Source organism: Zingiber officinale, chromosome 10B (assembly GCF_018446385.1).
Source record: "Zingiber officinale cultivar Zhangliang chromosome 10B, Zo_v1.1, whole genome shotgun sequence".
In the NCBI taxonomy this organism is placed as follows: domain Eukaryota; kingdom Viridiplantae; phylum Streptophyta; class Magnoliopsida; order Zingiberales; family Zingiberaceae; genus Zingiber; species Zingiber officinale.
Genome location: NC_056005.1, coordinates 1,106,706 through 1,134,479, shown reverse-complemented (window position 1 = coordinate 1,134,479; position 27,774 = coordinate 1,106,706). Strand labels below are relative to the sequence as shown.

At 38.5% G+C, this 27,774-nt stretch overlaps 5 protein-coding genes across 8 annotated transcripts; 1 reads left to right on the top strand and 4 right to left on the bottom strand.

The window, feature by feature from the left end:
* Positions 1-7,490: 7,490 nt before the first annotated feature.
* LOC122028603 (probable serine/threonine-protein kinase PBL16) lies at positions 7,491-9,833 on the top strand. Its single transcript, XM_042587445.1, has 6 exons — positions 7,491-7,811; positions 7,889-8,190; positions 8,301-8,436; positions 8,965-9,101; positions 9,197-9,320; positions 9,413-9,833. The coding sequence occupies exons 1-6, from the start codon at positions 7,751-7,753 to the stop codon at positions 9,721-9,723; spliced, it is 1,071 nt and encodes a 356-aa protein (XP_042443379.1). The 5' UTR covers positions 7,491-7,750; the 3' UTR covers positions 9,724-9,833.
* On the bottom strand, positions 9,141-14,254 carry LOC122028604 (cysteine synthase-like). Of its 4 annotated transcripts, XR_006124878.1 has the most exons (12): positions 14,148-14,254; positions 13,625-13,677; positions 13,399-13,508; positions 13,217-13,274; positions 12,229-12,492; positions 12,012-12,149; positions 11,842-11,893; positions 11,336-11,415; positions 11,036-11,095; positions 10,844-10,924; positions 10,190-10,364; positions 9,141-9,869 (listed from the first exon to the last, which is right to left on the bottom strand). XR_006124878.1 is itself a non-coding variant. In XM_042587446.1 (11 exons), the coding sequence occupies exons 2-11, from the start codon at positions 13,664-13,666 to the stop codon at positions 10,272-10,274; spliced, it is 978 nt and encodes a 325-aa protein (XP_042443380.1). In that variant the 5' UTR covers positions 13,667-13,677; positions 14,148-14,254; the 3' UTR covers positions 10,074-10,271. The 4 variants fall into 4 exon arrangements, 3 of the variants coding, with proteins under 3 accessions (XP_042443380.1, XP_042443381.1, XP_042443382.1); XM_042587446.1 differs by lacking the exon at positions 9,141-9,869 and having other exon boundaries at positions 10,074-10,364; XM_042587447.1 differs by lacking the exon at positions 9,141-9,869 and having other exon boundaries at positions 10,074-10,364; positions 14,077-14,194.
* Positions 14,255-14,500: 246 nt separating this feature from the next.
* LOC122028605 (transcription repressor OFP12-like) lies at positions 14,501-15,714 on the bottom strand. Its single transcript, XM_042587450.1, has one exon. It carries the CDS (start codon positions 15,585-15,587, stop codon positions 14,907-14,909), a length of 681 nt encoding a protein of 226 aa, XP_042443384.1. The 5' UTR covers positions 15,588-15,714; the 3' UTR covers positions 14,501-14,906.
* A 1,941-nt stretch (positions 15,715-17,655) lies between these two features.
* LOC122028894 (late embryogenesis abundant protein 31-like) lies at positions 17,656-18,598 on the bottom strand. Its single transcript, XM_042587865.1, has 2 exons — positions 18,003-18,598; positions 17,656-17,939 (listed from the first exon to the last, which is right to left on the bottom strand). Exons 1-2 carry the CDS (start codon positions 18,405-18,407, stop codon positions 17,784-17,786), a joined length of 561 nt encoding a protein of 186 aa, XP_042443799.1. The 5' UTR covers positions 18,408-18,598; the 3' UTR covers positions 17,656-17,783.
* Positions 18,599-18,630: 32 nt separating this feature from the next.
* LOC122028892 (E3 ubiquitin ligase PQT3-like) lies at positions 18,631-25,992 on the bottom strand. The gene is made up of 15 exons (XM_042587864.1): positions 24,993-25,992; positions 24,631-24,730; positions 24,262-24,343; positions 23,914-24,080; positions 23,680-23,759; positions 23,389-23,454; positions 23,151-23,307; positions 22,914-23,062; positions 22,646-22,810; positions 22,262-22,558; positions 21,963-22,001; positions 21,579-21,831; positions 21,198-21,317; positions 20,041-20,122; positions 18,631-19,361 (listed from the first exon to the last, which is right to left on the bottom strand). The coding sequence occupies exons 1-15, from the start codon at positions 25,156-25,158 to the stop codon at positions 18,738-18,740; spliced, it is 2,547 nt and encodes an 848-aa protein (XP_042443798.1). The 5' UTR covers positions 25,159-25,992; the 3' UTR covers positions 18,631-18,737.
* Positions 25,993-27,774: the final 1,782 nt, after the last annotated feature.

The window sequence follows — 27,774 nt, the reverse complement described above, 5'->3', positions numbered from 1 at the left end:
TGTTTATTTTGTAAAATATATGCAACTTTTCTTTTACTCGAGTTGTAGTTGCATTAGTTTATGCTTTCTGCTTCCAGCTGAAAGCAGTGCCCTTCATTGGGTTTTCAACTTTTACCTGCCATTTCAAGATTTTGAATGTGTATGAACCATGTTTTTCAATGGAAAGTTGGAGTAGTGCAATCCATGTTTCACTATTTTTTAAAATCTGTGATGCATTTGTTGTAATATTCAAATGCATACAGGTACAAGTATATAAGATTTAGCCTGGGGTTGAGCATAAATGGGTGCTGCAAACATTTCTGATTTGAGCTGATGCAAATTGTTTGTGTAGTTCATAAGACTGAAACCATGGCAAGAAGTTTGTCCCACTGAGATTTTTTTTTTTTTATATGGACATTTTTATTGGTTCATGTGTGTGTCGGTTGAAACTCAGTATATTTCATTTTGCATGGTAATATTATGGATTTTATAACTGCCTGGGGAATATTCTCAATGCTTAGGGTATCTTCAGTAGTTAGAGTTTTACAATTTTTTTTTTAATGATTTTAATATGTCACATCAATATTTTATAAATTTATTGAAACATCTCCAATAATTAGAATTTTAAATAATTTTTGTATGTTTCATTTTATAATATGTAATTGCATGATTACATACATATTGCATCAATTTCAATAAAAAAAAATAATTTTGAAATTTTACTACTTCTCTTTAACAAAAAACTTCAAATTTTATGTTCTTGTCCGAGAACTGAGTCGATGGACGCTGGGGATGTGTCGTTCTTGTTGACTAGTCGAAGACTTCGAAGATGTAGATCTCTTGTTGACGTGGACCTGTAAGCACAACGCTGAGCCGGGGAGGGGTTCCTCGACGTTGATCCTCTGACGCTCAAGTAAGATCTATGGTGAAAAGAAATAGAGCAATACGGAAATGAGAACTGTAGCTACAGTAAAAAAGTGAGCGTACCTTCGTCGAATTTGGGAGTCCTTATATAGGGCTCCCCAAAGGTGTGTGCACACTCCTCGAGGCGTGCACATTCTTCAAAGCATACCTGGAATGAGCGCGTCAGAAAAGCGTGTCTAACGCCATACTTTAACAACCCGAGCATATCCTTGATGCGACAGTGGAAGGTTCCACCGTATGATTCTCTATCTGACCATGTCGTCGACCATGTCTCTTGTCGACGACACTGGTCCCAAAGAAGATACTGCTAACAGCTTCCTTTGTCTGCTATCGGGCCAAGTGGGAGAACCGCTCGGCCAGTTTGTCGTTCAGGTGAGACGGCGGCAAAGTCGAGTGTCCGCTCGGTCAATGAGCTACTGGCCGGCTTCACCTTGTCGAGCGAGGGAGCCATGCCTGCCGGGTTGAGGCCGCATCCATGGTCTAGCCGAGCAGGATGGTCGCTCGGCCTTCGCCTCTTCTTGCTTTGTCTTATGAACGTCGGAAGCTCGACGTCAAACTGAGATGTCGAAGTGTCGGGTCGGCTATTCTTCCGTCTGATCGGGAAGGTAACTCGCTTGATCGGGCGCCTATCTCACACGTTGACCTACTTTGACCTCCTGCCAGGCGGGCCACACCTTACCACCGAATCACGTGCCTCCCCCTCAAGTCTAGTCGAAGGAGACTGCAAGTCCGACTAATTAGACAAGTGGCCTAGTGACCGTTTGGCTGATCGGCTGATAGATGAGTTGGATCCCGATCGACCTCTGCAGGACAATCTTTTTCCCACAGACGGCGCTAAATTTGTTCCTGTCCGAGAGCTGAGTCGATGGACGCTGGGATGTGACGCTCTTGTTGACTAGTCGAAGACTTTGAAGACGTAGATATCCTGCTGACGTGGACCTGCAAGCACAACGCCGAGCCGGGAAGGGGTTCCTCGGCGATGGCCCTCCGACGCTCAAGTAAGATCTATAGCGAAAAGAAATAGAGCAACAAGGAAATGAGAACTGTAGCTACAGTGTAAAAAAGTGAGCGTACCTCCGTCGAAGTCTGAGGGTCTTTATATAGGGCTCCCAAGAGGCGCGTGCACACTCCCCGAGACGTGCACATTCCTCAAAGCATACATGGAATGGACGTGTCAGAAAAGCGTGTTTGACGTCATACCTTAATAACCCAGGCATATCCCTGATGCGATAGTGGAAGGTTCCACCGTATAATTCTCTGTCTGACCATGCCACCGACTATGTCTCTTGTCGGCGACACTGGTGCCTAAGAAGATATTGCCAACAACTTTCTTTGTCTGTTATCGGGCCGAGTGGGAGAGCCGCTCGGCCAGTTTGTTGTTCAGGTGAGGCGGCGGTAGAGCAGAGTGTCCGCTCGGTCAATGAGCTGCTAGCTGGCTTCACCTTGTCGAGCGAGTGAGCCCTACTTGCCGGGTTGAGGCCGCGTCCATGGTCTAGCCGAGCAGGATGGTCGCTCGGCCTTCGCCTCTTCTTGCTTTGCCTTATGAACGTTGGAAGTTCGGCATCAAACCGAACTATTGAAGTGTCGGGTCGGCTATTCTTCCGTCTAATCGGGAAGGTAGCTCGTTTGATCGAGCGTCTATCTCATACGTTGACCTACTTTGACCTCCTACTGGACAGGCCACATCTTACCACCAGATCACTTTACATCTACAATGATTAAAATTTTTTTATTTAGCTTTTTCATTTTACAAATCTTTTTAAAAATTTTATATTAAAGATGTCCTTATTTGGTTGAGTAACTCAATGATTGCTTCGTCTCTATAAGAAAATATATTATTTATTGTTTATTATTTTGAAGCAAACACATTGTCATTAATGTATCGTTTGTGTGTTTTAACACTTTTTATCCTTTTTATTATTTTTACCAAAATATTTGATTTGTAGTTTTTTTTTAAATTGTCATTAGATATTCAGTTTAAGTTGATTAACTTAGGGATGATTAATTCGATTTTGGCAGAAAACTTTTGCAATGGATGATGTATTAATCAGTATTTTTAGATCAATCATTTATTAAAGATAATTCATTCGTCAATGAGTTGAAATTGGAATTTTGATGAATATATTAAAAAGGTGCTATATGCTACACCATTGTCCGGGGTAAATGTTTGATCTGTATAAATTGAAAGGGAAATTTTATTTGCCTTGCTCTTGCTTCCGTAGCTTTAATAGCTGCTCTCCCTGCTTCCTACCTCCTGATCTCCGACCCAGAAGAAAAAAGCCTAGTCTGAATCTCTCATCTCTTTTCTTTAAGGTTCAATTCTGCTCGCTAGTGAAGTCGCCTCGGAAGCCGTCTTACTCGTCCTTAACTTCTTAGTTCATCTATCGTCCCCTGCCACTGGCTTACTTGACCAGCACAGCCATATAATTAACTCAACGTCAGTATGAGAGAAGAAAGCTCTTTTGAAAACTTAGGAGAAAATAATAAGGTAAAAATAAAAAAAGCTTCTCTATTTTTTTAAATCATCGTATAAGTTCATTTTTTTTTATCAAATGCTTTTGTCAATCTAACAGTTCATTCTAAAATGACGTAGTTGAACCGATCAAACGCGTTCTACCCACTCTAAAATATAATTATTGCCATATGAATGTTATTAAATGGAATAAGTTTAAATGGTAGCAGTTAGCATTTATTTTGTCTGACAATATCTGTCCGTCTCATTCATAAATAAACGAATTAATAATATTAAGAGTGATACTTCAATCAAATACTCAATGATAGATATATAAATTCATAATTCATAATTTTATTTTTTTTATGGATTTCATCATTTTATGTGTTTACTCTTGAGCATTTAAAATTTTTTCCTTAGCATATTATTTTTTTAATATTAAATGGTATGTTTGTACGTTTTGATAAAAAAAAAATAAAAAAATAAATATTTCTTTGATGGGTAAAATATGAGAGACGGGATCTTTGGTTCATTTTTTATGGACTAAAAGATGATCAATAATTTAATTGTGATAAGATTGTGATTGTAATTTGGTCATAATTAGTTGCGATCCTCTTTCGATTCATCTTTCTAATTAAGTTGTAGTTTGGGTTGAGGCAAACGATCGAAGGTTGTCCGGAAGCCACTTCCCGCTCAGCGTCAGGTAGTCCGACCTAGGTGGGAAGATGAACTCAGAGGGATCACAACTAATTATTATCAAATCATATTACGATCATGATTCGATCATAATTGAATTATGAACCATCCCTTAGTCCAAAAAAATAGACCATCCTCTCTCAAAATATGAAGCCCTCACATCAATGGTCCCTTCAAAATGATCTCACATTCACATATTCTAGAAAAGATAAATCATAAAGAACATTTGTCCTAGTCGAAAGACCCCTTGCATGAGGATGTTAAGAACCTAATAAAATATTTTTACATCCACTTAAAATTGACAGACCTATTAAAATAAATATCCATATAAGCACTAACTATTTCAATTAATGAGAGCATAGACATCTCTGGGATTATTGAAATACCAAAGGACGCCCTTTTCATTATTGTCCCAAATAATAATAAGAAATCAAAACTTTTAAATGATATCTCGATGATTTAAAACATTTAATGGTTTTCAATTCAATATGAAATCATTTTTAAAAAATCAAAATTTATTAATGATCGAATATGGCTTTCTTCCTAAACTCTCAAATCCATCGAATTGAGAATATTTTAAAATAATGTTATATAATATAAATATTCTCTCAACCTACTCTATTATATTTCAAGAAATCTTAAACAGTAAAACTAAACGAACAAGTTATTGAATAAAATAAAAAACAGAGAATTATGGTTGGGATCTTTGACTAAATTTAGTTTGATTTATCGACGTAGAAACCGTATATTGATTGACTCTTTCAGTCTTACCAGTTGACCAAAAAAATTTCCTCATTGACAAAGTCGGCTTTAGCTCTCCTACTACTACTCACTTATCATTGTTCAGCATTTTACCAACCAACATAAGAAAGTTTGAATATTATTCATTTTTAATCGCATACTTAATTTTCATAATCTTAAAAACACATAGTACATTTTCATTATATCCCTCCTTTTTTGTTACGAAATAATCACATGTGACATGAATTTATATGTATATATCTCCGAGTTTTTACATAAATTTTTAAAAAATTATTACTCTCAATTTATATTATCGAATTCCTAATTTAAATGAAAACATTATTTTTATTTGAAATGATTCACAATTTTTTAGTCTAGAAATCAATTTTAAACAAACTTGACTCATTTAGATGAGAATAGATCCTCTAATCCACAAATTGCGGATCAAGGGATGATCCACTGATGAAGACCCTTGATTTGGATGGATCCCACCTATTTAAAAATAGGATCCATCCAAATCAAAGGTCCTTAATGGACCATCTCCTGATCCATAATTTACGGACTAGAGGATCTCTATTACATTTAGATAACTCTAAATTACTTTAGGAAGCCTCGCTAAATCTGAATTAGATAGCATATAGTGAGACTAGTAAATTCTTAAATTTATAAAAGTTTTAAAAAATTATTACAAATTTATTATAAGATAATGATAATCACTTACTAATTCTATCCATGAGTTTCCAGACTCCCTTAATTTAAAAATATTAAATTTTTAAATAGCGCAAGTCCATCAATATCCAAAACTGACTGACTTAAAATTTTTAAATGGATAAAATAAAAAAATTTAAGGACATTATTTCGTGGTGGGAGGATATAATGAAAATTGTATTATCTGTTTTTAAAATTATGGAAATTAACGTTGAAATTTTCTGACGCGGTGTAGTAAAATGCTGATCATTATTCATCTTCTCTCTTCTCGTCTAAATGCTAAATCTTGCACCCACAGATAAATCGTATGTACCAACAAATAAATCGTATTCATCTCTCTGACTTTTAATGCAATCTTGTAATTGCTTGGTCTACCATTTGACTTGAATTATTCAAGCTCCTTTTCTATTTTATTGATAATAATTAAACAATTCAACAGATTTGTTTCATTAATCACGAGATTATGCTGAGCTCATTTAACTGCCTCTTCTGTATTACTGGCTAAGCAACCATTTTTTGTCGCTCATTGAAATTGACACATGAGCTAATCCTGTTAATTAAAATAAAGCCGTCTCCAATATTTTCTTCTTTCTTCTTTCTTTTTTTTTTTTTTTTTTTAAAACAAGTTTCTGACAATACAAAAGTGGTGATTTCTTCTCTTAAACTCCATTATTAGGATCTTCTTCACTCACTGACCACCTAATTAACTTTACTGGTTCAACCGTCAATTATATCAGTGGATGGTCAGTCTGATGGACGATTTAGACGCAAGATTTCAAATGTGTATTGAAGATTCGAAGTTTGAAGAGTCATCTTATCCGGAAACTGAGTCGGATATTATGAAAGTTGGATCGGATGAGGTATCGCTGGTGTTGACGGAGGAGAAACTATGATGTTGCGGTAGTACGGGCCTCGGCGAACAGACCTCCACGTGACCTTGAAGATCTACTGGATATGAGCCGGCGGTACTGGAACTCTGCGCACACTCAGACAAGCATACGGAACGTTAGAGACCAAGAACTAGGGAAAAAGACCCCGGAACAGGCCCTACGACGCTCAAGGAAGAAGAAAAGTAGACAAGTGTGCGAGTAAGCGTACCTACGCAAGGGAGAGGACACTCCTTTTTATATGACAATGCGTACCTTCTAGAGACTGACATTTGTCAGAGGGTGTCAGGTGTCAGGACTTGTCAAGTGGTGGAAGACATGTGACCTTCTCCTATAGACTAAAGGAAGGCTCTATTTGCAGATGACCCTGACTATTAAAATATTCTCTGACATACAGTAATTATTCTTTGACAGGTGGTTACGATTCCCTGATCTGTTGGCGCGTAGCGCCTTCTTTCTCGCCCGGGTGTGATTGAGGGAGTCCGGGTCGGTCTAGCTAAGTGCTGAGGAATAGACTGGATGGACGAAGGGGCGTGACCAGAGTCCCCTTCTCCATGCTATCCCGATTCAGACCCAACCGAGAATGATAAATCTGTTTATGCGAGCTAGCTTAAGGAAACCCGACCGGCAAAGCCAGGTCAGACTTCTGTCCTGATCACGCGTCCTGTCGCAGACCTGGTTTCCTGACCAGTAGACCCCGCCCTGGTTTTATACACCGGATACCCCCAGACGATTCTATTCCGTATGTTGATTATCACATCCCCTTGACTTCTGACTATCACATCTCCTTTGACTTTTGATTGTCATATTTTTTTAACTTCTGACTATCAGATCCTATTATTATGCATCGTATCAAATAGTAACTAGTTAGAAAGTCTATCACTGAATATAAATGAATTATTTGTTTAAGAAAGTGGTAATATTAAAACAATATTAATTCTTCTTGCTAATCCATTTACTCTTCTTTCTTCTACTATCAATATTGACTCCACTCAGTCTTCCTCTTTGGTGAGTGGTGAGACGTTGATTTTTACAATGACATTCCATCCACATCTTTTCTGAAATGTTATAGTGACTTAAAGCACCTCCAGAATGCCGAAACTACAGCTCTACTTCTCTCCAAGAACACTTGTGGTTTCTCTACAAATAACCCAGTCAGAGGAGCAGTCATGGTCTCGATTTTCATCTCAAAATAATTTAGAGGAAGGTAGACCAAGTCTTTACTCGGGCAATCCATAGCCTGGACACGGTTTACTGATCACTTCAACTCTTTATATATCTTGTTACCTTCTCTTTGAAGAAGCCAAAGCTCATATAATCTCTCAGTAACATGCAATCTTGGTGAATAGTTCTACTGGTATTCATGGGAAATTGCTGGTTTAAGAACCTCTCCATCAGACGAGTCTCTTCCTCTTTAAAGATAGGTGAGTGCGTTTTCAGTTATAATAATTCTGAATATGTTAATTGATTTTCTTGATTCAAAATCAGTTCTTTCTATCAGAATCTCCACAAGTTCAAAGTCCAAGAGAGGAAAAAGAGAAGGAGATTAGCAAGTTGCCGTCGAACGCAAAGGAGGTCGAGGATCTGAGGAAGGAGGCTGCAGGGAATCCTCTAGAAACTTTCACTTTCAGTGAACTCAAGCTTATTACTGCAGATTTCAAGAACAGTGTGGGAATTGGGGGATTTGGGCGCGTGTACGCAGGGTTCATCACTGAGAACCTCAAGAAGGGTCTTCAACCTCAGAGAGTGGCTGTGAAGGTCCATGATGCTGAAAACAGTTTCCAGGGTCACAGAGAGTGGCTGGTAAATATATAGGAACTCTTCTTAGTTATTTTCAGCTTGATTTCCTGCAATAGTTTGAGTCGTTTCGATTGATGTTAGTCGTCTTTAAGGCTGGCTTTTGATGTGTTTAGGCTGAGGTTATATTCCTTGGGCAACTTTCGCATCCGAATTTGGTGAAATTGATTGGATACTGCTGCGAAGACGAGCACCGAGTACTGGTATATGAGTTCATGGACAAGGGGAATGTGGAATCTCTTCTCTTCTCGAGTAATCTTCTCCTTTTCAGAAATTTCAAACTTCTCTTCATCAATCTTTTAGTAGACATGCTTCTCCACAAATATCAACTTCCTTCTCCAATTGATTTATTTTGCTGAATAATTGTTATTTGTTCTTATCCAATTTGACAATTCTGATTGATACCTGTTAAGAAAGGACTGACTGTTGGTTTAGGAAAACAAAAAACAAAATACTTCTACACAATCTGTTTTTCTTTTTCATTTCAATCCTCTATCATACTTTTCTTCTATATATTCTTTGTTTTTCTGTTGAAATAGATGGAACAGAAAATATTTACATCATAGTTGAAATTACTTTTAACCAACAAAAGATAGATAGGAAATTAACAATGTTATCATAGTTCTCAATCATTTGATATCATAGGTTATTTTAATAGTAGAATAATTGGTTTTACTTTTTTCCAACAAAACTTAATGCGAGCTTTCATAGTGATTTTGCATTTTAAATATGAATCATGTAGATATCTCTGGTTAATTAAAATTAAGTTCCATGTGACAGGAGCGCTTGGCTGCCTTCCTTGGGGTATCAGAATGAAGATTGCATTTGATGCTGCAAAGGGGCTTGCTTTCCTCCATGATGCCGAAAAACCAATCATATACCGCGATTTTAAAACATCAAATATTCTTTTAGACAATGTTAGCCATCTAAAAATTCTTTCTTGCCGTTGTTACATCTTCTCAATGCATGGAACATCTTATAGATATTTTTTCCTCATCATTTCTACACTTAGGATTACAATGCAAAGCTTTCAGACTTTGGCCTCGCAAAGAATGGTCCAGTAGGGGACATATCTCATGTTTCAACTAGAATAATGGGGACTTGTGGCTATGCAGCACCAGAATATTTGAAGACGGGTACATGAAACTTCAGTTTGAAACTCTCTATTTACAATTGTGTTGGTTCAGTTTACCAAGTGGAACTGGATGTGAACTCTTGGTGTTTGTAGGTCATCTGACGGCGATGAGCGATGTTTACAGCTTCGGAGTCGTGCTGCTGGAGTTCCTCACGGGGAAGAGGTCGCTGGACAAGTGTCGGCCGGCGGGCGAGCAGACACTAGTGGATTGGGCAGGGCCATATCTGACCAAGAGACAGAGAGTGTTTGCCATTGTGGATCCCAAGCTAGGGAAAAACTACCCTGAGAAAGCTGCTCAGAGGGTGGCATGGTTGGCCAGCCACTGCCTCAATCACAACCTCAAGGCAAGGCCTCTGATGAGGGATGTTGTGGTCTCCTTGGAGTCTCTTCAGGTAGCTGTTTGATCATCACCGCCAAGTAGTAATCATTTCTTATGCAAGGTTTGCAATTTGATAGAGAGGAAGGATAGTGATATGTATGTAGATTTTGTCTGAAGAAGAACAATTGCTATTGATGTGGCTGTGGCTCCTCGCACTCTTGTCATCTTTCTCTACAGGGAATTGACAATAACAACTCAATTAGAATTTGATCTACTAAAAAAAACATTGTGTATAAATATAATAATTAATGTCAAGCGCACTCTTTTATTCAAAAGCAGATATTTTGTTCTTACATGATGCTTGAGCAATATAATATGTATATGCATTTTTAGTTTAGTCAAATTCGACGGCAGAATTGGAGCACATCAACCAGATACACAAACGTTACTAATATTCTATACCAAATCTATCAGATGAGGTTCAAATTCACTTATTTATATTATGGAAATTGTTCGAGTTTATTCATTAAATAACTTGGAAAGTTTCTGACAAGGACAATTGCAGTAGGGTAGAGCCTTCCGGCTGCTTTCGTCGAATTGCTTGGATAAGGATTCTTGGCGCACAAAGAAACTTCATGGCTCAAAAACCATGTTCTCAGCTTCTTTCTTGATTGACTGGTAGAGCACAGACGAAAGGTAACGTTCGCCGAAGCTGGGGAAGACGACCTGCGCCAAAGAAGATACAGATAGCTATTAAAGTGAAAGTTCCTTTACTTTCCTTGTAGTACAATGTGGGGAAAAAACTAATTTTCTACCACTTGTGCATCTTTAAAATGTACAAGACAATGTATCTACTTCCGTTTAGTTCTTTAGTATCTCTTTTCTATTCATTTAGGTAAACATAGTGCTGAGAGTGCTAAGGGAAACTTTCCTTCACCAAAGTGAAAGAGCACATTGTTACAAATTATAAGTGGGAAGAGGATGACTGTTATATAACTCGGAGTAATCAAGTATGCCAATTTGATATTGATCAGTCAAAGACAGAAATGGCTGGATGAGAATGCAAGATCATTGATGATGAAATGGCATACCATAGTGGGAGCAGTATTTGAATAAATTGTAAATACCTCATAAGCAAGTGATGATTCTTTTTAATTCAAACATGTATGTTGGACATTGAAGGAAAAAAATGAAATGGGACTTACCACAATGAGTTTTCCTTTGTTTTCTGGCCTCTGTGCAATCTTAATGGCTGCCGCGGCAGCAGCACCAGATGATATTCCTACCTGCAACGTATATTGCACTTATATCGGTATAAGACCTTGATGTGATTTTTATTAAATTAGAATTGGTGACAACTTGAATCAAGAAGGACGTTTAAGAAAAACGTTACCCACCAGCAGACCTTCTTTGAGTGCAAGAAGCTTTGCCATTTCAATGGATTCATCACTTGTGACCTGGTCATCGGCACGTGAAATGTAATACACTGTTGTTCTTTCTCAACGTTACAGAACAATTTGTAGGCTCTAAAAAACAAGAAATGAAAGCCATACGGCTACTGGAAACCAAAAGATTTGTCACCGTCTCTGAAGGTCTGATGAATGTTGATGACATTATTTTAGCACCCTGAACACTTTTCAGAACTGGGACTAACATGGTGTGTTAACAATGACAGTAAACAAATTTCTCAGACTTACTTGAATAACTTCATCGACGAGATCAACATCCAAAACACCAGGGACAAAACCAGCTCCAATCCCCTGGATTTTATGGGGACCTGAAATTATTTTTTATTTAAAAAAAAAGAAATCCACATTGGTCAAGAAAGCAAAAAAGCCAATAACGGAAGTAAATATACTTAGAATTACAGATTATTGATTTTTTTTTATTGTTTCCCTTGAAATAGAAATGCCTAGCTGCATCAGATTGAAAAATTCAAATTCATCTCCTGCTGCATCAAAGCAGAATGGGTGATTCAAAGAGGATTCTTATCGACCAAGGCATGAAATCCAAGCTTTCTCTATTGGTAAGTTCATTGACATGGCATATAAAGCTACTTATGTTTGGCACATATTATGTGTAACAAAGGATGAGAGGACTAATAAAGGTGAACATTCTTTTGAGTAAGCTATGTTACCAATTTAGAAAACTGAACATAGAATTCAGAACAAGAAGGGAAACACTTGATTAAGTTTTAGCTCACCAGGCTTTCCTCCAGATAACACAGGACTTTCAACTGGCTCCACACCATAAAGCTACAAATAGAAAAGAATAAACAATGAGCAGATATACCATGTAAAAGAGGGGAAAAGGAAACTGCCCAAGGACTGTACAAGATGATAACAGTAGATAGTATTTTTCTGTTGATACTACCTTAATGTTGGGATTTTGTTCCTTGAGATACTTTCCTGTACCAGTAATTGTGCCTCCTGTTCCAATACCAGAAACCAACATATCCACCTTTCCACCAGTTCCTTTCCAGATCTCTGGTCCAGTTGTCTCATAATGAATCTACACACATAAACCAAACATAAATTATAACTACTTTTGCATGTAAAAAGTTTCAAAAATAACATCGCATAATATATACCTTGGGGTTAGCAGGATTTTCAAACTGCTGAAGAATATAAGAATTAGGTGTCTTTGCAGCAAGGTCTTCAGCCTTTTGAACAGCACCTTTCATTCCCAAAACTGGATCAGTGAGAACCAATTCCGCACCAAAAGCTTTAAGAATGATCCTTCGCTCAATACTCATTGAGGCGGGCATTGTAAGAATGAGCTTGTAACCCTTGGCAGCAGCTATGAAAGCCAGTCCAATACCAGTGTTACCACTAGTTGGCTCAATCAGGACACTCTTCACAGAGAAAAAATTGGCAAATGCTTATTTAATTAAAACATTTGGAGACTTATAAGGATAGTAAGTAATGAACAAAAAAAAAAAACAATTCATTGTTTAAAATAAAACATTTGCAGACTTAACAGGATAGTAAGCAATGGAAAAAAAATCATTGTTTACACAATGATTTATCAACGGAAGTTCTTTTCAGCACTATAATATCCTTTACTATTACTTGGAAACAGAAAGCATCATCTCTGAAGACTTCTTCATTGTTGTGTTTACTCTGATGAAATTGAGTGGAACAGAAAGGAAAGCACAATTTTCAATACATTTCATTTCCTTACTAAAATTTTCAAAGGAAAGAAAATCACCACAATATTATGGATCAAATTTGGAGCCAAAATCCCTCTTCTTTCCTCTCTATTGAAAAAGAAAGAATAAACTAGGAAATGGAATTCTTTTTCCTTTCTTTTCTTTTCTTTCCTTTCCTTTCTTCTATTGAGGAATTTAAAGGTTTATATAGATATACCTTTTTAAAGGACCACTAAAGATGGACTAAACATTGTTTGAATGGATAATTGATGTAAAATGTGAGATGCTAGTGCAGATTACCAATGTGAAGGTAAGCTAATTAGATGAGTTTTTTTCTTCAAAAGAAGAAATATTTATTTCATGGCCAAAATAAGCATTTGCCTTGACTTCTTTTAGACAGAAATAAGCGATTGAAGAACTGATTTACCAGTCCTGGTGTGATAAGACCCTTCCCCTCCGCATCAGCAATCATGCTGTATCCAATCCTGCCAGGAAAAATTATCAACTCATTAATTGAAATCACTGAAAACTCTGAAGTGAAGAAATGTTAATTAAAGGTGGGAAAAAATCACTGATTTTCTATTTACCACGAACATCATAAATCCTTACCTATCCTTGACGCTGGAGCAAGGTTCCATCATCTCAAGCTTCGCAGCAATCCGGGCTCCACAGCCATTTACTACCTTATTGAGATACACCAGTGGGGTTTTTCCAATCAACTGAAAATTTAGACGATTAAAAAATAAGCATGACAATTAATAGTTAATGTTTTGCAGTGAGAAAAAAAAAAAACACGTGGGAGATTAAGAGGAATCAAAAAGAGATGAGAATTTACTTCAGTTACATCCTTTGCTATTTCTGCACTGGATTCTCCCATTTGTAGCTTAGCTGCAAAGTTCCGAACAGAAGTTACATATTTCTGTCACGAGATCGGGAGAAAAAAAAAATCCTAGCTTTATTCCAAAGGTCCAAGATAAATTGGTCACGTTATGAATTCTCAATCCTCATAATGCAGAAAAAGTAAAACATGATCTTGCATCAAGAGATCTACCACTATCGCCAAAATCCCAATCTAGGTTTTGGTTATCTAAACAACAACCCTAGATCGCCATAAAAATACACAAAAACCGCAGATTTCGAGTCTAGAACAGACAACGGGCTGAAGAATATACCGAGACCAACTGTAATCTCAGTATCAGCCAACTAAACAGTCAGATTCACAACCGGAAGCAGAAATTCCAAAAGCAACCAAATCATATTGAAAAAAAATGGAACATTTGTAATCACCGTGATCTAACGAAGAGAAAAGAGGTCCAAGTTCCCTTCTTTCCGAGGAAAATCACAGATTCAAAACTCACCTTTACTGCCGATCGGCCTCCAGTCTCCGCGAAAATGGCTTCTATCAATTGATATATATAATCAATATTCCATACAATTATATAAGACAAGTCACACTCCGTGTCGGAACTAAAATTCCACACAGCTACATGGCCCCACACTACATCAAATAGCGTGTCATTTCATGAGTGGTTTTAAAATGGGTACAAGAAACTTTTGCCGATACGATAGATTACACATAGATATTTTATTCAAAAGAAGAACAAATTCATAGTCCATCATCAATGGATTAGATTGCGGTGTTTTTTTTTTACTGATCTTCCTGTTTCCATATTTGCAGTCCTCTGCACACGCACTCAACTTCTGCAACAAATTTACAGAGAACAGCATTGTCGTCGCCAATTATTTTTCTGGAAAGATAAACAAAAAGACAGTAATTGAAGTCTTTGGCATCTTTGATTCAGTGCGCTGAGATGCATTGGCCGAGTCTGGGACAGCTTTTCCAGCGCGCACTACTTCGATCTGACTCCACCATTGATCTCATCTTTATGTCAATTCCAGTAAGAGGAGTTTATTTGACCAGAGAAACTGTCCTCGTCCACACATGAGACACTTGATCAGAGCAAAGATTAAGATGATGCTTCGTAGTAGTATTAGTAGTAATCTCGTCTACATGTCGAGTAAGCATGGCGTATATGTTAGCAGATATGATCCGACGAGGATCTGACAGAGAGAATAATTCTTTAGCAGATATGCCGTACGCATGTCGAGTTAACAATCTACAGCTGGGAGGAGGCAGTGGCGAATCGAGCGGTGGAGCTATTATCCTCGGCGGCGGAGGTGGCGGCGGCTAGGGCGAGGAGGAGGTCGAAGAAAGCGCTGACAATGTACTTGTGGGCGTGCTTCCGGTTAAGTGTGAGGTAGCAGAGGAGGAGCTCGTGGAGACGGCGGGCGCGGTGGTCGCCGGCGGCGTCGAGGCCGAGCGCAGCCACCATCTCCTCCATCGACCGGCGGAAGTCGCCGTAGGGGTCCGGCGAGTAGGTGGGCACGGCGGCGGCGGAAATGCCCCTGATTCCGAAGGCGGCCGGCGCCGCGGAGGAGTCCACGCTGGAGTTGGACCGCCCCGGGGACGCCGGCAGCAGGCGGCGGGAGGCGATGGCGGAGGAGAGGTCACGCTCGGAGAGGCAGCTGGAGACCTCGTTTCCGTCTATGCCGTCGCCGGAAGATGACGAGGAGGGGAAAAAGGAGGCGCCTTTACCAGCGGGGGAGGTGGAGCGGGGTGGAAGCACGGCCGGCGTCATGCCAGGATCGAACAGGCAATTGAAGTGCTTGAAGACGACGGAGGAGGAGGAAGAAGAGGAACAAGAGGCGGCGGGCGCCGGAAGAGTAGGGCAACGGCAACGGCAACGGGACGAACGGCGATGGCCGGAGAAGCACTGGTACAAGTTTTCCCCAAACATCTCGCTTTCCTTGTAAAGTAACAGAGCAGAGGAGCGAACGGAGCTAGTCTCGTAATTTATAGTCCTAATTAAAGAATTAATAAAAAAAATATTTATTTATTTTGAATAGAACAAATCTTTTTAGACTAATTAAAAATCGCACTAAATAAGAAAATATTTGTGATACGGTAACTGTAATGCATTCACAGTGCAATCAATGTGGATTTAAATGGATTTTATTGTGCACCAAATTGGGTATTGAATGGCCATGTTAGATTCTCGGCTTAAGATATGGAATGTTGTAGTTTTGGGGTAGACAGTGTGTTAATGACTAATTCATTGATAATTTATTTTTTCCGTATTAATATAAGGATAAATTATTATCTCCTCCGTTGTGAATTAGGGACAAATTGACTAACATTAAGAGCATCTGCAATGCAGTTTTTTTAACAGATTTATAAAGTTGAAAAAGCTCAACAAAAAAGTTCTAATGAGTGGAGACATAAGTTTTGAGGTTTTTATTTTAAGAGCAGGTTTGATATTTCAAACCTGTTTTTTTCTCTTGAAGATGGAGCCATTAATTATTGAAAAATTAATATTGCATGTTTGATTTTTTTAAAACCATTAAATATTTTATTTAATAGTTAAATTATACATTTTTCTTTTGAAAATAAATATATTTGGTAAGTTAAAAAAAATACAAATGACTATAATTAAATTAAAATTCATAAGTTAATTAAATATTAAATAAAAATTACAAATTAAATTAAATTTAAAATCATAAGTTTATTAATTTATTAATTAAAAATTACAAATAAATTAATTTAAAGATGAGAATTAAATAAAATATTAAGTAAAAATTATATAGAGATATTAAATGAAAAAATAAAAATAAAGATGTATGATTTGTAATGTAGGACCCACAAATTAAGTAACTTACACTGATGACAATGTAAATTTTGTGAAAGATTTGTAAAATTAAAAAATCTAATTAAAAAGAGATTTTATGATTGTGTAAGTGAAGTTTGAGATTTTTAATTTAAAAATATATTTGAATTTTTAAATCTATTTTTTTTTCTTGAAAGTGATTATTTCTAAATAATTTAAAATAAATTATTTGGTATAATATTTAATTATAATATTTTATTTCATAAATAGTTAATAATAATTAAAGTGATTTTTTTCTTTTAAAAATAACTATATTTGAGATAAGTTAAAAATATAAAAATGATTATAATTAAACTAAAATCATAAATTTATTAATTAAAAATTATAAATAAATAAAATCAAAATCATAAATTAATTAAAATATTAAATGGAAAATATATTGATATATTAAATAAAAAATTAATAAATAACAATATATGATTTATAATATAGGACATATAAAAAAATTATATGGAAGTTTTTTCATTATGAAAATATAATAGATATTTATGTTTATGATGTGACATGATGTGATATATTAAAAATTATAAAAAAATTCATTGAAAGGTTATATTTAAAAGTTTTTTATATTTGTAATGTTTCATTGATGTGATATATTGAAAATTATAAAAAAAAATTTATTGAAAGATTTAATCATTAGAGATGTTTTAAGACGCGCAAATCGTCTTTTATTCCGCATTACATTCCGGGCTTAGCCGCCTAATCCGATCTGGACTCAAGCGCAGCGCCTCGTAGGCGGAGAGATTCCATTCAAGGCCGATTTTAATGGAGTCGTCGTAGACCGCGCCCAGCGGCACGCGTTGAGAGGATCTACACTTGCGTTAGTATAATTAATTTTATGTAATTGTAGAACGTGCTGTTGCCTGTGGGCAGCTAGTTGATGACTCATTGATTATTTAATGCACGCACTTTTTTGGTACGTACGTAGTGGAGCAAGACCGGTGTGTGTTTAATTTGTTGCAATAAAGCCACGCTAACTTAATTTTAAGGATAGTAGTAAATGATATATATATATATAATTTCGGTAATCTGGTCCGATAGAATTACTTATGCTCCAATTAAAATACATGTATGTATATACATGTAATTAATGTATACAAATGATATTATCAAAATACCCATATGTATATTTGCATGTATTGATTCTAGTTGACCAGATTCTGGCCATTTAGCATTACCCATATAATTTATGTTAAGTAAGTGTTATTCAAAAGCTAGCACACAGCTATGTATAAAGGAAAACATCGGAGAAGTCTATATATCGCAAAGTCAACGGTCATAATTGAGCTTCGCGGCGGCGAGAACGGAAGCCCCGACGCGGCCGGGATGAGTTCGTAGATCGGGTTTGTTCCTCATCTCCGCCGCCGCCACCCTTTCCGCGTCTTCCCTCGTTGCCTCTTTGTCCGTCAGCCTCATATTCGCATCCTAATGAATTGATTGATTGATTATACTGATGAATTAGTAGGTTAGGATTAGTCGTATGATTACCGCGACGACTTCGCAGAGCTTGGTCTTGTCCTCGTCGCGGTCAACTGACGCATTAGCCGCAGCTGCGGCTGCGGCGGAGGCGGCGACGCCTCCCGAGATGGCGTTCATGCCCGTGGCTATCGCCTCGGCGGCTTGGATGGCGGCGGCGTCGCTGGCGTCCACAGGCTTGTCGCCGGCCGTCGCAGCGGTCGCCTCCAGTGCCTCTCCTATTGTGACCTTCTTGGAAGAGGTGGATATCCCATCGACTGCCCTGCGTTGACCAATACCAGATCGCCTCGGTTGTCCCTGGCTCATATTAATTATTAATCGAGTGATTTGAGGGGCACGACGAAGAAAGAGGAGACAATTAGTGTGTTGGGGTGCATCGCGTGTTTGTGGATGTATAAAATGGCAGAGCTTAGACATGCATCAGGAGATGGCACGTTGCAAGAGAGATGGAAGACGTGGCGAAGACTTGCATGTAATATTGACTCGTCGCATAAGCATGCGGCTGGTTGGGCGACGTGGCGTTGGGTGTAGAGTTGGCGGTGTCGATCGAGCCATCCGGAAATTAAATTTCGTCATTCTGCCCTGAATTTTTTTTACACGATAGAAATAAAAAATCCAAGGCACGTAATTAATCACAATCTGTAAACAAATAGATGCAATTATCTTATATCAAAAATTGAATTTTCATTTGTGAAATTGTGGACTTAATCCATCGATAATCAAGTCATAAAACTATTTCTCGCTGATCTATCTCTCTCTTCTCCGTTTGCTGGCAGCACGGTAGTGGCCGTGATCCCTCCCGCTCCGCTCGCGAGACTCGCGCTCACGGGAGCGGCTCGATGGCCTGGTTGTCCGCTGCTCAACGTCCGCCGTCGCCTCCCTCCTCGCTGAGGAGGACGACGACGACAAGGGCCTCCGCTTAAAGTGGTAGTCCTCCTCGGTAGACACGTGGTCGTGCCCGTTGCTCCCCCTCCTCGCGCTCACCGATGAGGTTCTCCTGGCGCGCTTGGCCTCGTCGCGGTGCCCATCGGAGCCTGACTTGTGAATCGCCGGAACCTCCTTCAGCCCATTCCTCGGCGCGGCATCGGACGAGGTGGAAGCCTTCCTCTTCTTGCCCTCGCCGGGCTCAGGGAAGCTGATGCGGGAGAAGACGCTAGCCGCCTTCTGTTTCCAGTCCGCCTCGGCGGCCGCAGCAGCGGTCACTGCTTTGGAAGGCTGCTCGTGGTCGGCGACTTTCCTCTTGCAAGGGCGAGGACGACGAGGAGGCGAGTGCCGGGTGGGTTCGCGTTCGCGGACCAATCCATGCCGATCCATGCTTGATGACTTCTCAGACCGATCACGGTCAGCCCGATCAGGGACGGGCGTTGACCTCTGCAAAATCAAAATTATATGAGTGAAACAACGAAGAAACAAAATTACAATTTTGACCACTTGTTGCACCACTAAAGTTAAGTGGGAACCACGGGCGGGTCCACAAGCCTACATGTGAAACTCCGTAAGCGGTACCACTGAAATTTCGGATAAATTTTGGGCACGATCGCGGCACTTTAGACTCGAACACTAAGGCCTTAACGCTACCTATCACTCTTTAACTAATCATGATCATCAATTAATGATTTACTTTCCAATGAATCTGTTGTTTGATCATTAAAATGCTTAATTGTTGAACAACTTGAAGAACGAGTAGAATCAACGGCTATACTCCAGAAAAAAAAATACACTGAAATGACTACTACTATTTTCCACCCTCAAAATGATGGATCGTTTCAGGAGACACTGCCCATTTTAGATCCACGATGTTACAACTTGGATGGTGCGTAACTGGCTGCGTCAGTCGTCATTCGGAGAGATGCATACAGTGGGATAAATGAAGACAGGATAAGCATGCCGATCTCAACAAACGGCTAACTTAAAGAAGATCGGTCCACTGTAAGCATGGTCTTTCATCATGCTCGGCTGTTGCCATCTTGCTTACGTTCAATGCGGGTAAAGTAGCAGAACCAACAATACAAAATTGAGTAAGAACAATGATCGACAAAAAGAAACATACATGCTTTGGTTTCATTGAAGAAGCATCATTAATGCAGCTAGACTCCCTTCTTGGCTCCCTGCCTCTGGAATGCTCCCTCTCCCTGCGACCAGCCAGAGGATCATTTAAGTGACAAAGGTAGCACAACTATAAGGAAACGGTAGTTCGCAGCGTGTATTCAAGAAGCAAGTTTAATGTAACCAAAGAGATTCATGTTCTGTTAAATGAAGCACTGCACAAAATCACAGCTGCAGCTTCAACAGAAAAGGAACACAGTAAAAGGGTTATTTTCCAGCCCCTCCGATTTGATAGACCTATGTGACTCGCTTAATCCACCCAGCTCAACTGCGCTGATTTGTCCGCTAGCTAGCTCAATACAATCAGCTTAACCATCCAACCACTCGGACAGGGTAGGAAGAGCCTGACTAATCCACATGCTTCCACCAAAAATTTTGCCTAGTTCAATTGATTCACCAATCAGTTGATTGGGTGGACTAACTCATCCAACCTACCAAGCTTGAATGACCTTTTTGTTTTGTTCGAACTGCCTCAACCAGTCTGTTAAATCATCCACACACTTGACTTGCCTAACTTGACCAACACACTTGACTTGCCTAACTTGACCAACCTGACCACCCTACTCATTATTCATTAGTCATTAGTCATTAGGCAGCAGATAAAGATAAAGACTGACTCATTTGGCTCACATAACTAGAATGGCCTCACCAAGCAATATGATCCCTCAGGCTTTTCCAAATGAGCCAATGAATTATTTGAAGAATACAACAGATAAGGAATTATTACTACTGAAATAAAGTAATAACTATTCCTTCAAAATAAAGGATAAAAAAATCCATGAAAATTGTGTTTTTTTTTCAACAGATATAGGAATATCAAAATCCATTCAGAATAGAATATTTTTCCTATTAACTAAATGCACTATCATATAATTTAAATGACAAATGGGTCTATCCCAACGTTCCTACCCAATCCAAACCATAGGAGTATAGTTTGGGATACTTTGTGAGTTAAATTAGGATGGATAGTACGCAGATATTAGAAACGTGATTGAGGCAATTAAAAGCATAGAGGAATAATACAATGAATTTAACCAATTCCGTGAATTAATAACTTTCTAATCACCACAAGAAGAAAGATAGTAAAAATTGATCACACACCTTTCATTGAGTCGGTCCATCCCTCGCTTGTGCCTTATATCAGCCTTCCGGGATTCAATCTCTTTTCTGTTCATGCCTGGAGGCCTCTGACCCATGCCCATGCCTAACTCAGATAGATCCCTACAGAACGTATCAACCAAGCATCAACAATAGGCTGGCAAACACTAAAGTTAAACCAGTATACCAATTCCACCACCTTATTAAATCAATTAATGGAACACACAATAGGATAAGAATTAAATAATAAACCATGCAGAAAATGAAATAGAATTTTAAACAGATGCACCCTTCATATCTAGTTGTAGCATTCCAAGCATTCTAGATCTAAAACAGAAGAATACTAGCAACCATTAAATCAACCATCAACTTTCAATAGCACACCTTGGAGCCGCTGGCATCATATAAGATTGCGCTGAAAAGGGATCTTGTGGAAACATTCCTGCACCGAACGGAACATCAAAGGGGCCAGGTGGATAACCCATAAATGGCATTGCACCAAAAGGTGTCACATAGGAGGCATCAACTACTAATGACATCCCACCGCCCCAGTAAGGGTTATAGCCTGAAGCTACTAAAGGCATGCCAAAACTTTCAGCCCCAAGGTCTTGGTAGCCTCTCCATTGCATATCAGCAACTGCAGTTGAGTGAAAGAATGGAGTTAAGAAAATATTTAGGTTGTTTTGCAACCTGAACTGCAGTACATTTCAAGTTGTCACACTTGAAGTAAAAGCAATATGAAATTGAATCTAATTCAAGTGAACGAACCTGTGGCAGGAACTTGAGCTTTCTTATTTTTCTTCTTTGCTGCAAAAATCACGTGTTAGAAAATACAGCAGGGAACAAATCAAAAGGTAATTCTGCAATTCAACTTAAGTATAAACAAAAGGCCCAAAATTACAATTGGATAGCAAGGGATAAGAGCCATTTAGCCAATCCGAATAGTTCGGACCAAACAAGTTGATGATGATGATAAACAAAGCACTTAGGTGACTATAGACTAGAACAACATTGAATCTAAAAGAACAAATATAGCACGATTAGCCATCAGAAAAATATTTTTTTACCTTGTCCTCCAACAGGCTGCATTTCATGGAGATCCTCAGTCACTATTGGAGCACTTTCTGGTGACCTTTGCCCCTTGCCAAGAGATTCTGGCGTTGCCTCAGATACATTTGGAGTTATAGCAGCCTTCTTGTCTAAAGAAATTAATTCGTTATTTGCTGTTTTAATTTCACTAGCAACTTCCCCATCCTTCATGTGGGAAGATTGATCCATGGTAGGGTGATTAGCTTCATCTTTTGAAGCAGCAGAAAGGGAAGGAGATGGAACTTTTGGCAGTGCTGGATGAGCTGATTCCATATCTGCAAATGCTATTCTTATGTCATTCTGCTTGATACTACAAGATCAGTGTGAATAATCCAACAATTGAACATGTTTATACTACATACCTTGGACATGGACCAGGCTTCCAGCATTTTCTGTGCTACTGGTTGCTGATTCCAATATCCGATTAATTGTTTCTCTGAGTGTTTTATTTGGAAGCAGGTCATCTGCCAATATATTAGTAGCTCCACAGATGCACATCAACTTTGACATAATATAATCTCTGATGCCTGATTACAGACCAAATAAACTCGACTTAATGAAATACTGACAGGCTAAAATATCTCAACTAAAAATTATAATACAAGAAAATATACACGCAATGAGACTTACATTTATCACAGAAACTCCTGAAACAGCATTTGCTAGTTAGCACTGCATCTTTCATTACCTCTTTACATAATTGGCACCGCAATTCAGGAGGAAGATCACCAATAGGACGAGTAGTCGGTAAACCCTCAATCTCTTTCTCAAATGCAGCTCTAGATAACAATAAAAAAAAGAAACAAAAATCATGAGTTCTGAAGTATATTCTGTTAGACCACAGATATTAATAAAGAAATTCCTTACTCATTTGGCTTTAGAACAGCAACTGCACCACTTGGCAAAGAATAGGATCCATCAGGAGTAGCCATTAACATTGATTTTGGAATCCCTGTTGGAGGTTTCACCCTCTTGATATCGTAGTTAGGGTCTCCATTTGTGGGGCAATGCTGAATAAAATGGCCTACAGATAAGTACCATTGGCTTAATTTCAACACGTGCTTTAAGTGTAAAAAAAACTAGATACCAGGAGATCATATTGTACCTGGCACTTTGCATCTATGACAGACATACCCAGGTGGAGGTGTCTTCCGTTCAAGCATACCACGTCCTTCATTTTTCAAAGAAATAAATCTTCAGCAGACATCTTAATCAACTGTTTAAACCAATAATCTAGCATACATGAAAAATTGAAATGCTTCTCTGTTACAAACCAACGAGTACACCAGGAAGAGACTCATGATAGAGTTTTGTCATTGGATTTTCCTATCTTAATTTGATGCAATTCGTAATCATGAACCTCTCAAGATTAAAGGAAATGATAGGCAAAACTTACCAAAACCGCAACCACCCATTCCCCTGCCACCAAAGCCTCTTCCATGACCTCTTCCAGAACCATATGACTCTTGAGTTGAACTAAAGAAAAGCAATCAAGTAAATTAGAATGGGAAGTTCTGAATACTAATTATGAGCAAATAAAGGATGTAAGTGTGATTTACTATTTTATATTTGAATGTTTATCTATTGTAAAAAAGAAATATTTTAAGAAAATTGTATGAATACGACTCACTGATTCCAGTCAAGGGCAGGCGTATCAATTAAAGCTTTAATCTTGCTTTCCTCATCAACATTGTTTGCAGTAGGAACTTCGACGACAGGAATACTGATTTGTGAGTGGTTTTGTTCTGGAATAGCATACAGATCATTTCCAAACTCATCCCATTCATATTCTTCATGCTGCAAAATTCCACTATTGTGTTATACTCTTCTTACTACCTTGAGGCTAAACATAGTTCAATCGAGTTCTCCCCGACCATCACAAGTAAGCCATATGAAACAAAAGCTAAAAGTCCATTTTGCTAAAGTTAAAAATACTACACTGACCTATTTCGTCTATCAAGAAAAATATAAAACTCACATATCTGTTAGTAGCCGAATCCCCAGCCAACATGCTGCTGGATGGTGGAAGCTCTTCTATCTTATCCTCTACAACGTTAGGCCTGCAGATTAATATATTCTATTCTTAGCATCTCAAAGTATACATGAAAAGATCCTTTTGGATTAAATGCTCGTAGTGAATCTAAATGTAGAAACTTCTGAGTTTCTACTGTAATCACTAGTGTCCAACTAGAACAAGAGAGACACTGCAGTGTAAATGGTTCACCTGCCAGTCAATTTTTGAAACTGATAGTCACAACATTCTTATCGTAAAATCTTCAATGTCGATTAGCACAATTAAGTAAAAACTAAGAGCATGCACTTAAAGAATTAAGGTCCAAGGAAGTACTTGTCTCTTTGAGTAACAATAGGCTTCCGAGGTCGTCCTGGAACTCGACGAACCAAAACGGATGTGCTTTTGGGTATCATCGCTCCTTCGTCTACGTATTCTGAAACCGAAAAAGGGAGGAACAAAAAGTCCATAAACCCAAAGAAATGATTTCAACTTCCACACACTGAAAAAAAAAAATTCCAACAAAAACATATCCCCTAAACTGAATAAGACTAGCTGAGAACAGTCACTCCCACATCGCCTATATGATAATGTTTCGTAAACCAAAAAATTGGTCTCTCCTAATCTATTAACTGCTACTTACAGAAACGAAATGCTCAAACTAAATTCAACAGTATTACTTTAGGAAAAGAACCAACCTTCATCAGTCTGTGCATTAGAGATCATGAGGTCGAAATCAATGCCCTTTCCAAATAACTTCATTTCAAAAATTCTTTCTTTCAAATTGGCAACAGATATAAATTGGCCCTCGATGGGAATTGAGTCATAATCTTTCGCACTTTTAAACTTATAATACACAGCCATTACTTTTTTTTTCTCTATTTTTCTCTCTGGTCCAATATCAAGAAAAATCAACCACAAAATAACAAAACTCTTGCAGTAAAAATGAGCCGCAAACTGATTTAGGCCAGATTTAAGTAGGCCTGAGTTTAAACTAGAACAACATAAATCATAGATTTGTATACAGTATATTTATCTCCTTTCTAATGACTCCCTTAGGGAGGGCAGGAGGGGTCTGTCTTGGATGAATATCTCGAACGCCAAGTGAAAATAGTACAAAAGACCGCCTTCTTGTACGGGCTGAACGGTGGACGCAGCAGAGTCAGCTATCCGCAGAAGATGATAAAAGAGCCCTAGATCGCCGCTTGGAAGACGCAATCTCCACTTGACGCTGCACGGAAAAAAGCTTCTCCAAGCTAAAGCCCCTTCACTTGAGTGGATGGCACCGACAAACCAAAATATGGCTGCAGGAGGAGGTAGCGTGGTACCGGAAACAAACCCCTACGAATCGGAAGCAGATCGCAACGTACGAGGGGGACCTTCCGGGTCTCAGTTACCCCAAATCGATCGGAGACGAAACCCTAGATCGATCCTTCGAGAGGCGAATCCGACGAAATTGAAGGCGGCGCGCAGGCCCGTCGTTCGGAATCGGATCGAGACGGAAGAACTAGGGAGTTGAGGAGGGCACGGGGGAGTTGTAGGGTTCCGGAGAACTGGATCGCAACCCCTCCTGCAATTTGAGGGGCAGCAACGGAGAAAAGGGGAAAAAACGGAGAAAAGGGGAAAAAACAGAGAGGAAGGGGAGGAGAAAGGCGTGAACGGGCAGAAGAGCGAAGTGAGGAGAAGGCTTACGGATTCGAGGTGCTTTTATATAAGAATTGGCGGTGGCTAAACGCGCACCGTAAAAGTCGTACCCGAACGCGGATAGAAAAGGTCGGATGGAATCGTAAAGAAGCAATGGGCCCACCGAAAGGATGCATGCGACTGCGTCTGTGGGCGGGAAAGGAATCGTGTGTGTGTATTGGGTAGATTTGACCAGGTCAACAGGTTGAGTCCCGCGGAAAGTCGGAACTAATCACAGCATCTTTAAAATAAACAAAAATAAATAAATAACTTAATTTTTAAAAAACTTACTGTTTTTAGTTGGCGAATTTTTTTTCCATGTATGAATTTATTTTATCCATAATTGTGTTATTGAACATTAGTAAATATATATATCCTAATTAGTAAACATTTTTTTAGCTGAATTCTAATCGAAATAGGTTTGCCATTACTTTTGCAGTAGAGTTTTAAAACTTACATCATAATGATTGATGAAACTCAATCAATGACATACTTGATTCCCACGTCTCTTCCGCATACTTTAGGCTTGTTTTATATATATATATATATATATATATATATATATATATATATATATATATATATATATATGATTCCCACGTCTCTTCCGCATACTTTAGGCTTGTTTTATATATATATATATATATATATATATTTTGCAATGTATAAAAGTTTAATCATTTTCATTCGAGCTATTTTATAATAATTTTTAACAAATCTATTAAAATTATAACATTTTAGACAAAATAGCATACGTATTAAATGGTGCGGTGTAAGCGCCCTGTGGTAAAAAAAAAAATAACGCTTAAGAGTTAGAATTTAAGATTTAATTCTAAGATTTTGGTTGTAGTATTAAACCTAAAGAAATTAAAAAAAAAATTAGACATGGTATGGATGTATGGGAGTAATGTTATTCTCATTAAAAAAAAAACAGTTTTACCGACGGACATACCGATGGAAATTGATACAGTTTTACTGACGGGCATATCGATGGAAAACAATTTCCGTCGGTAATATTCTTAATCACTGACGGAATTAAATATTCCATCGGTATTATTTTCATTTCCGACGAAATCTTTTATTCCGTCGGAAATGTATTTAAAAAAAAAAAAATTCTACACCGACGGAAAATAGTTTCCGTCGGTAACTTACGTTTTTACCGACGGAATACAGATTCCGTCTGTAAATCCGCTTAAAACACCAACCCTACTTCCTCCTCCCCGATTTCGCTGGTAAGAACTCCTCTCCCTCATTTTTTTTCCTTTACCTGCTGCCTTTGTGGCAGCCGGCGCTGGCCCAATGGGCAGCTGGCCGCTGTGTCGGCCGTGTCGGTGGCCGATGTTACCACTGTGTCGGCTGGCATCAGGCCGTTGCATGTGTCGACCGCCAGCGACCCGCTGGCCCCTATGGCGGCCGCTAGTGTAATGTCCGAAAATTCTCAAATCAATTTTAGAAATATTCTATTATTTTTCTGAAATTTTAGGATATTTTTATAGAATTTTTAGAATAGCCGAAGTAGCAAAATTAAATAAAAACATAAAACAACTTAAGCGGGAATTGAACCCGAGACCTATTAGACCCAACGACTTATAGATGACTCTAGTAACCAAGGGGCCCAGCAAGGGTGTGCTAAAAGGAAATGAGAGCAATTATATTTAAGTTTTAGTGGGGGTGTATTAATCAGTTAATATAAATAGGGAAATTAAGTAGAGAGTTATTATTTTTGGATCGACAACTTTTTTTTCCCTCATCCTCACACGCCGCCCTCTCTCCTCTCCCGCACCCTCACGACATGCC

Excerpts from the sequence above, each read along its gene's own strand:
- LOC122028892 (XM_042587864.1), bottom strand. The coding sequence starts at position 25,158 with ATGGCTGTGTATTATAAGTTTAAAAGTGCGAAAGATTATGACTCAATT. Across the intron at positions 24,731-24,992 it reads TAATGCACAGACTGATGAAG|AATACGTAGACGAAGGAGCG; the intron begins GTTGGTTCTTTT and ends TTTCGGTTTCAG. Across the intron at positions 21,832-21,962 it reads AGCTCAAGTTCCTGCCACAG|TTGCTGATATGCAATGGAGA; the intron begins GTTCGTTCACTT and ends ACTCAACTGCAG.
- LOC122028603 (XM_042587445.1), top strand. The coding sequence starts at position 7,751 with ATGGGAAATTGCTGGTTTAAGAACCTCTCCATCAGACGAGTCTCTTCC. Across the intron at positions 8,191-8,300 it reads AGGGTCACAGAGAGTGGCTG|GCTGAGGTTATATTCCTTGG; the intron begins GTAAATATATAG and ends TGATGTGTTTAG. Across the intron at positions 9,102-9,196 it reads CAAATATTCTTTTAGACAAT|GATTACAATGCAAAGCTTTC; the intron begins GTTAGCCATCTA and ends TTCTACACTTAG.
- LOC122028605 (XM_042587450.1), bottom strand. The coding sequence starts at position 15,587 with ATGTTTGGGGAAAACTTGTACCAGTGCTTCTCCGGCCATCGCCGTTCG.
- LOC122028604 (XM_042587446.1), bottom strand. The coding sequence starts at position 13,666 with ATGGGAGAATCCAGTGCAGAAATAGCAAAGGATGTAACTGAA. Across the intron at positions 11,894-12,011 it reads AACAAAATCCCAACATTAAG|CTTTATGGTGTGGAGCCAGT; the intron begins GTAGTATCAACA and ends TTCTATTTGTAG. Across the intron at positions 11,096-11,335 it reads TCGTCGATGAAGTTATTCAA|GTCACAAGTGATGAATCCAT; the intron begins GTAAGTCTGAGA and ends GCCGATGACCAG.
- LOC122028894 (XM_042587865.1), bottom strand. The coding sequence starts at position 18,407 with ATGTCTAAGCTCTGCCATTTTATACATCCACAAACACGCGATGCACCC. Across the intron at positions 17,940-18,002 it reads AGCTCTGCGAAGTCGTCGCG|GATGCGAATATGAGGCTGAC; the intron begins GTAATCATACGA and ends TCAATTCATTAG.